At 34.5% G+C, this 8948-nt stretch overlaps 2 protein-coding genes across 4 annotated transcripts in view; both read right to left on the bottom strand.

Moving 5' to 3' along the window:
- The window catches only part of Lrch (Leucine-rich-repeats and calponin homology domain protein), a 31087-nt gene extending 26838 nt beyond the window's left edge, over window positions 1-4249 (bottom strand). For all 3 annotated transcript variants that reach the window (XR_001890747.1, XM_017910560.1, XM_017910559.1), the window contains exon 1: window positions 3910-4249. Coding sequence is in view for 2 of the 3 variants with exons in the window: in XM_017910560.1 (XP_017766049.1) it covers window positions 3910-4096 (187 nt within the window). In the remaining variant the exon portion in view is untranslated. The remainder of the gene's footprint in view (window positions 1-3909) is intronic.
- A 543-nt stretch (window positions 4250-4792) lies between these two features.
- mEFG1 (mitochondrial translation elongation factor G 1) lies at window positions 4793-7777 on the bottom strand. Its single transcript, XM_017910519.1, has 9 exons — window positions 7703-7777; window positions 7457-7615; window positions 6859-7357; window positions 6502-6763; window positions 6241-6412; window positions 5879-6169; window positions 5574-5777; window positions 5197-5508; window positions 4793-5127 (listed from the first exon to the last, which is right to left on the bottom strand). Exons 1-9 carry the CDS (start codon window positions 7775-7777, stop codon window positions 4864-4866), a joined length of 2238 nt encoding a protein of 745 aa, XP_017766008.1. The 3' UTR covers window positions 4793-4863.
- Between the last annotated feature and the right edge of the window lie 1171 nt (window positions 7778-8948).

Raw genomic sequence — 8948 nt, 5'->3', positions numbered from 1 at the left:
GGGGGGGGGGGGGGGGGGGGGGCGCCCGTGCGTGCGTGTGTGTGTGTAAAAGAGAGAGAGAGAGAAAGAGAGATGCGATCGCACCACCGTTCGATCGTCGCGGTTACCCGAATTCCTCCTTTCTTTTCGTTAATCACGGTACGCCTCCATCCGAGCACCTGCTACTCCAATATTCTCGCTCGATGGATACAGTCGAGGGAACGGTGAGGATTAGAATAATTGCACGTCGCGTGCACGTTGCAGCTACGTTTGCAGTCATGTACGTACGATATCGTAATTAGAGTTCGTTTAGCGCGTTTGCTACTGGACCAAATCTGTATAATTATACCGATATACGAATATAGTAGACAGTTCAAAAGATGTCAGGCGGCTGTGATTGACGACCGATTAAGAGGTTAACCTAATCGTTTATGTATGCGAGGATGAACTCACGCAAAACTTTTTAATTGATCAGTCGATCGTTATTAGAGGAAAACTAACGATACCTATCAAAGAGACATACTTTTGCCCATGAGCCTTCTCAAGTAACTCCTTCCAAGCTCCTTGCAGTATTAGTACGTTTTTCGTATATCTTATTGGTAATCTGCGAACAAGTATTGATACAGTATGGAACAAATTGCTTATTGCGTTAAATTTAAAAAATAAAAATAAAAATATACCTGCCATGACAGGCCTCGTTTCGCGCATAATCGTGCATTAAGACCTATACTATTGGGACGGTGGAATCGGAATACAAAGACCTGACTATATAATCGGCGAAATGGCGGGTGGGTAAATAGAGAGTACGCGATACGCTCCGCCTAAGGAAAAAGCTTCTTATCGATTATGTCACGGTGCGTTGCGCGCTTTCTTCGAGAAAGACGAGAGAAAGAAAAAAGGGTGAGATCCATTTTTCTTCCTGCCCACCCTCGCCCCCTCTGTTCGACATTCCAATGCGTTAACTCGACCGTACGTTCACCAAGTCAGTTACTTTGCGTGCTTTCGAAATAATACCTTCCAGGGATATTCGCTACGTTTTATGTCACCAATTTCTTAACACGTTGACTGCCATGGGGTCACTGGGGACCGGTATTCAATTTACCAATGCCGTTCCGGTGATGCTTGTTAAATGATTTATTTCTGTAAAACGATAAATGGTAACAGCAAAAGTCACGCATCGGCGAATTTCATGTGTACATATATTCGCGAGTATTACGAAAAATCGAACTCATCTTTTATTTATACTCACGCGAATTTCTCGTATTTACACAGCCTAGATGAAAAGTAAAACAAAATTAGCTCTATGTTGGCCATATTAATATTTGCCCTAAAAAAAAAGGTTATTTTTCAGCACGTACGGCGCCATTGCAGCGCCCGCGAAAAATGGCTACTGCCAACGAAAGTCACGCATACGTGACGCCGGGTGTGGAAATGTTAATAGTCGACGTTGAATGAACCGCGAGGAAACAATTTGTTCGATGCAATAATCGTCTCGCTGGGCTTCTCTATGGCTGTCCATTCTCGCGCATCCAATATGTTTCCTTTTGCTCTTTCCATCTCGATTGGTCCTCCGCGAACAGCGCGTTCCGTTTGCTTTACTACGTCGTTTATGCGCCACGGACAATAGATCAGCTTTTTCCTCGATAGCAGCGACATATCAAACCCACGGGTTTCTCTGGTGAATGGAGACCGCAGGGCTTACCGTGCATGTTCGAGGAACTGCAGACTAGAAATCGTTAGCGTAGAATATAGACAGAGACTACGAGTAATTTTCCCTGTCGTTAATGTTTTAACGGTAGTTGGCATAGATTCGTGTAACGTGGAACATACATAGTTAGTCATATCCCTCGTCGCGAACTGACCTGGGGTTCCTTAATGAAGTTACTTCCCCTTTCGACAACGTCGTGCCTCGTCGCAAGGAGCCTTAACACGAGCCGTCGTTTCGTTCGATAATGTCCCGACGAAATGGTAACGGCTATAAATGCACCCCCACCATTGATTATTTCCCGAGCATCGACAAACAGCGACCGAAATTAGCTTCCCCTCCGCTAGATGAGAAATCAGCATCGAAAACCGATAAGCAGTACTCGGTGCCGATGGCAGAGACGCGTAACGACTAACCACCAACGACGAATTATTCCTTTCCAGTGACGAGCCAATACCGACCGAGTCCTGATTAAAACATTCGATCGATGGCGCCGAGTGAATTTACCCTTTATAAAGAAACATCGTTCCGATGCGCTTCAGGAGTATTGGAAACGCGCTTCTCGAAGAACGTAGATTCTATGGCCGAAAGGAATGTATATTAGTAATGAACGCCACTGTATCGACTGTCACCGTGAAGAAATCTGGGTCGATGTTACTCATCGAAGAAGGGAAAAAGTTAGTATAATAAGTTAGTATAATAAAAGTACATGATCGATCGAAATCATTGTCACCGTTTTAATTCTTTTAAGGGGCTCGTGAATTTTGTAATTTTAATTATCGTTGATTTACACGATAGCTACACGTAATTGCATGTGTTTGCAAATGTCCCGGGACTCACGCTTTCGATAAACGATATTATGCGATTGATGCAAACTTCAGATAATCTGGCCTCGAAAAATGTAATCCACGCTGATAAAGATATTTCTTTGCTGCACACTTAGCTGCGGCTACTCGCGACCGTTATACAGACGCGTTATCAAAATTAAACAAAAACATCTTTAGTCACCAATAATCGTGTTACATTTTTGCTCGAGTCGTAAATCTTTTTTGAAATCAAATCGGGGTTGAAGGATCGATGCATTTCTATATTTGCACAAGTTCCTTCCAAGCGACACGAAGCATTGAATCCTTGACAGTTGACAACGATATTGACATTTTTAAAAGTTGGAGTACTCTTATGCTTCTACGCACGTAATTCCTCGGAGTGCCGCTAGTATCAACGGCTGTCGAATACACGATTATCGTGGTAACAGGAAACACCGGGTGTGTCACGATAACGCGCGAACTTTTACTTATGCATAACCTCGTACAGTATGTTCTTTTAGTCGACTGTTTTCGTAAAAGGAATATCAGGATTCACAGGAACATGTCAATCACAGGAGCTGTCCGCGAAACGATGTTCTATACACACTCCAACGACTATCGTGATGCATTTATATTTATTAAGCCTACATGCTTTTCAAGCTAATAGAAGAAAGTGAGTTTTCCTTCTCTTTCCTACTTACTAGTTCCTTTTATCGGTCCAACCCTAGTATTAACGATTATAGTTGGTAATGGCTACAAAATCATAACCATGGTGCATTACACCGTAAATGCAGATGCGCTTCTATTATGTAACGCTTAAGTGTTTCGTATTAGTCATTAGACTCAGAGACCAGCGAAAGGACACCGTATCTCTTTTCCAAAAGAATTTCTTTTCAAAAAGAGTTTATTTGCGTTCTTATATTTCCCCTTTCGCAAGTAACAAAGAAAGTTTGCATCATTTCGAATTTGTTTTCTAGAAAATAACACATAGGAAATTATGCGCTAAGTACTGTAGCTCTAAATGAAAGGTACAACTGTAATCTGAACAACGGACTGTATACATTCGCAGGGTAGCATTCGGCGCCACATACATGCGTGCGTGAATATGACATAAACACGAGTGTTCGAGGTTAACTTTGACAGAATTTAAAACTTGCATCGAATCAGACAGGCGGACGTATAGACACGTCTCATCATCTATTGATATTTTTTCATTTTTCTCTAATTATTACAAGTCAGTATAAGATGGAGACAAACTTTTTCAAGATAATTGAACACACGGCACTTGATTAGAAAATATTTCGAATATTCTTTGTTTTTACACTACCATCTTTTTTCTTCTTTTGTTACATATTTATTTTTATGCAAACGTCATTTTTAACAAAAGAAGAAAGATTTATAATAAGCCGAAAAACTTACCAGCAATAACCGTATCCTGAAGATTGTACTTGCTAGAACCTGTTTTCCCGACTTTTGGAAAGTCCTTAAGCTTTCGACCGCTAAGCTTGAGTTCGCCGCTCAAGTGTGCTTCCTCCAGGATTCGCTCGAGACTTCTAGTGAGCTGCTTTTGTATGTGGCCGCTCATGTTCGACGCGACCATCGCCATATTACATTTTTCGGGCACGTATACGCGGAAGCACGGCAGCGAGTATTTTTCCTAGCGTACCAGCCACTCGTCTTTTAGAAGACGAGGCAAGATGTTACAAAAAACTCGACACCCACCAACTACTCCCGATACTTGCTCCTGCGCTACTGACCACAGTTCAGCAAAGCGCATGGGTGCAAATGATCAGAGCGCCCTCATTGACGCCATCTTAAAAACAATATTCAAGCAATACTCTACTCGATTTCATTCGAGAATCGCAACAGTAATCGATTTTTCAAATTTTAAAGCTCTGTCTAATGATAATTCGTTTTACTTTCAAGTGCATCATAATTATTTAATCTGCTTAATAATTTAAATATACAACATATTTTGTGTCGTGATAAATACGTATAATAATTACATAAAATAATTAGAAAATAAAATATTTGGAGATTAACGAACTCCAGCAATTAAATCTTAGTTCATTAAACTTAAAAGATCGAATTCTTCGAATTACTTCTTAAACATAAAAAAAGAAAAAATTAAATAAAAGAAAACTTTTTATGTATCCATTATTTTTTAAATTAAATTTGCTTAATTTCCAAATTTTCACAGATTTTACAAGTATAACTCCTTACATTCAAATTACTAATTTACTATAATATCTATAGTATATTTATATTATCATATATTTATTTATTTTATCATATGCCATCATAAATTTTGTGAATCTTCATATAGAAAAATGTGAAATGATTCCTTAGAAATAATGCCTATTTGTTAATTCATTAATTTTTTTTCTGTTGCACTGTTAAATTATGCGCTTCTTGATATTCTCTTATTATCCGTTCTTCCATTTCTGGTAGACAAGGCGTATATCTCGAGTACTCCATCGTAAATTCTCCTTTTCCTTGAGTGGTAGATCGCAATTCACTAACATATCCAAACATATCATTTAATGGAACCTCTGCTTTTAATATACACCATCCGTCATTAATGTCAGTCTCGAATATAATACCATGTCGTTTAGTTAATTGATTGATGATTTGTCCCTTTAACAATAATAGAGTTTACATAAACATGAAACAATTTATGATAGCAGAACAGAAATATATATTTACCTGGAATTCTTCAGGGCAGGTTACTTCCACTGTCATAACTGGTTCTAAAATTTGCCATGACCCTTTTTCAAATACTTCTCTCATTGCACCTTGTGCAGCGAGAAAGAATGATAATTCCGAAGAATCCACGCAATGATGCATACCATCGAGTAATCTCATTCTAATACCCGCTACTTTATGACCACAAAGGTATCCTTTTTCACATGTAGTTCTAAATCCTCTTTCTACACCAGGAACAAATTGTTTTGGAACGTTTGTCCCTATTGTTTCATCTTTAAATATAAGTTCGGTGTTCTTGTTTGACGGTAATGGCTAAAAAAAATATTATTGCAATACAAATTACCACGCAATATAATTAAAAAACATCAAATTATTACCTCTATTACACCAATAACTCGAGCAAATTGTCCGGCCCCTCCTGATTGTTTTTTATGTAGATAATCAAATTCTATAGGCTCACGTATTGTTTCGCGGAATGAAACTTTTGGTTTTCCAAGTATAACAGGACAGCCGTATTCACGTTCAAGCCTTTGAGAGTAGATTTCTAAATGTAACTCTCCCATTCCAGATATTATAGATTCCTAAAATACAATATACACTGTATATTATATCCTGCACTGTATCCTCAAATTCATCTGTAGTAATATGTTGTTCCGCAATTTTTTGTATAATTTAACCTTACCTTATTATCTACATCATAATGAAATTTCAAAGTAGGATCTTCTTTCGTAAATCGTGCAACACCTTTTGAAAACTGATCTCGATCTTTTGTATTTTTCATTTGTATAGACATAGATACTACAGGCTCAGGTACATAAATAGATTCCATTGATAAATTTAGTTTAGGATTGCCAACAAATGTATCACCTGATGCACAATCTATACCAAACAGGGCAAAAATATCACCAGCATAAATTTCAGGTACATCTTCCATTTGATTTGAATGAAGTCTGACTAATCTTTGAATTCGAACCTAAATAACAATGTGTTAGTTCAAAAATTTCATAGTTTAATCACTATTATATTACACGTAAATATACAAACCTTTTTCTTTGTCCTTGTATTATATAAAACCTCTCCTTTGTGCAACATTCCTTGGTAACAACGAAAATAAGTCAATTGGCCATATCTACCACTTTCCAATTTAAATGCCAACCCAACAAAAGGATGTTTATTACTTCTTTCAGAACATAACAGAATATTAGTAGTTTCATCTCTATAAATGGTAAATTAATTATTCCATATAAATAAAGAGCAATTTAACGGTTAATTAATAAGCAACAGAAATGATGAAAAAGAATTTACTTATTAATTCCAAGTGCATAGTTTTCCACTTCTCCAGGATGTGGTAAATAGGTTATAACTGCATCTAACAATGGTTGAATTCCTCTGTTTTTTAATGCAGTTCCAACTAATACTGGTACAAAGGTTCTTTGTATGCAACATCTCCTAATTGCATCAATTATATCTTTCTCAAGTATTTGCATTTCATTTAAATATAATTCACCAAGTTTTTCATCAACATTACTTAAATATTCAATTAACTCTTGTCTTCTATTTTGTACTTCTACTCATATGAAATATGTTTATTTAATTTGATTGGAATAAATAGTATTCACTAAAATGTTAATAAATATAATATTTCTATTTATAAAATTATACCTGTTTTCATGTTAGATGGTATTTCATCTTCTCTTATAACTTCGCCAAAATCTCCTTCAAAATATAAGGCTTTCTGATAAATTAAGTCTATTATCCCTTTATTGTTAGCTTCTAAACCAATAGGTAATTGTATAAATCCAGCATTAAGATGTAATTTTCCTCTTATTTGATCTAAGGTTCTATTATGATTAGCACCTATTCTGTCTAATTTATTAATAAATGCTATGCGAGGTATATTATACCTCTTCATTTGACGATCCACAGTTAATGTTTGTGATTGAACACCACCTACTGCACATAATACAAGTACAGCACCATCTAAAACACGTAAAGCTCGCTCTACTTCTATAGTAAAATCAACATGACCAGGAGTATCAATAATATTAATATTATGATCCTTCCATAATGTATAAGTTGCAGCAGATTGAATTGTAATGCCCCTTTGTCTTTCTAATTCCATGCTATCCATTGTTGCTCCAACATTGTCTTTACCTCTAACCTATTGTAAATATTTTATATAAAGAAATGGAAGAAAACATTTATCTTTTAAGCAATTTAAATAACAATATAGTACATTTTAAAATTGTTTTTCTTTTACCTCGTGCATTTTAGTTATTCTTCCGGTATAAAACAATATACGTTCAGTCAAGGTGGTTTTTCCAGAATCAATGTGTGCTGATATACCAATATTTCGAATTTTTTCCAAAGATTTATGTTCTGCATATTTTGAAAATGAAGACGAAAACCGTAAACTGCCCTATTCGTGAGATAATAAAAGATATTAATTGTATTGATAATTTTCAGTAATTATCTAATAACCTAAATTTTAGGTTAAAATCCTTACTTTCGAAATGCAAGAACTATAACACAATAATAATTTTAAACTGACATTGCATCTTATAACTGTTATCAGAGACATAATAACTAATTACTTTCTAATATACGTAAATAGTTGAAATACTATTGTTAAATACCAAAAACTTTCACATCCAACATTCAAACAGAATTGGATATAGTTGTAACGAGTTGTACTTATTTCCCAATCATTAAAATTCTAATCCTATGATGTTAAGATTGAGTAACAAATAATTCTAGAGAAATTTTTATTTTATTTTTCGTATAATTATATATTTCATTATTTTTTCACATTATTGTTATATTATGATTTATCTTAAATAGTGCACACACGATTGTGCACATCATTGCACATAAACATACGATTATAAGTTTACTAAAATAAAACATAACAAGCTTATTTAATTCATATATTAAAATGTTTATATGCTACAAATATTTACATTGAGCCCACGGAAAGTACGAATTTTGTGCTGAGACAATTGTAATTTCCATTCAAATGTAAAGTACATTTTTACATTGTTCTTAATATCATGTAATCATATCTTGTGATCCATTCCTATATGTATGAATCATAATTTGTCATATTTAAGAAATGTATATTGTGCCTAAACAAGAAAAAGATAGTTATACATCATAATGAATGAATTTATAATTCTTTTCTTAATGCATATAACATGTATATTATTTAACTTTGATGATAATATAGATAAAATTTAAATTAAAAAAATTTTATGTTAAAGACAATTATCTTTTTCATATATCTCCATAAAAAATTGATATCGATTTTTTGGGGGATAACTATGCGCAATTTATATAAAAATTATAAACATTTAAGGTAACTACAGTGCAGATAATAGGGACTATAATGTACACTTACTATGTGTATCAAAATACATTCCTAGTGAATTTTTCACTGTTAATTCGAACATATGAAACATTAATATTAACATTGATATAACATTTATGAATAGATATTTGTTATAAAAGAAAAAAGATCCTTCAAGTATATAATATACCTATAAGGATCAAATAATTAGTATAAATTACTGAATACACCCTTTAATGACTTAATATTATTTGAGTACATTTTGCGGTGCTTTTTTTTATTTATTTTTCTGTATTTTCTTTAATATTTGAATTTTCATAATGCATTCTCATTAAGAGTATAAAATCTGTCTTATTATTACGTAATTTTTTCTGTACATACACATATTCAAGCTGCAGATATAATA

This window comes from Eufriesea mexicana, unplaced genomic scaffold, assembly GCF_001483705.2.
Source record: "Eufriesea mexicana isolate 0111107269 unplaced genomic scaffold, ASM148370v2 scaffold106, whole genome shotgun sequence".
Taxonomy (NCBI): domain Eukaryota; kingdom Metazoa; phylum Arthropoda; class Insecta; order Hymenoptera; family Apidae; genus Eufriesea; species Eufriesea mexicana.
The sequence above is the reverse complement of the archived record's forward strand: the minus strand, read 5'-3'. Positions and strand labels throughout refer to the sequence as shown.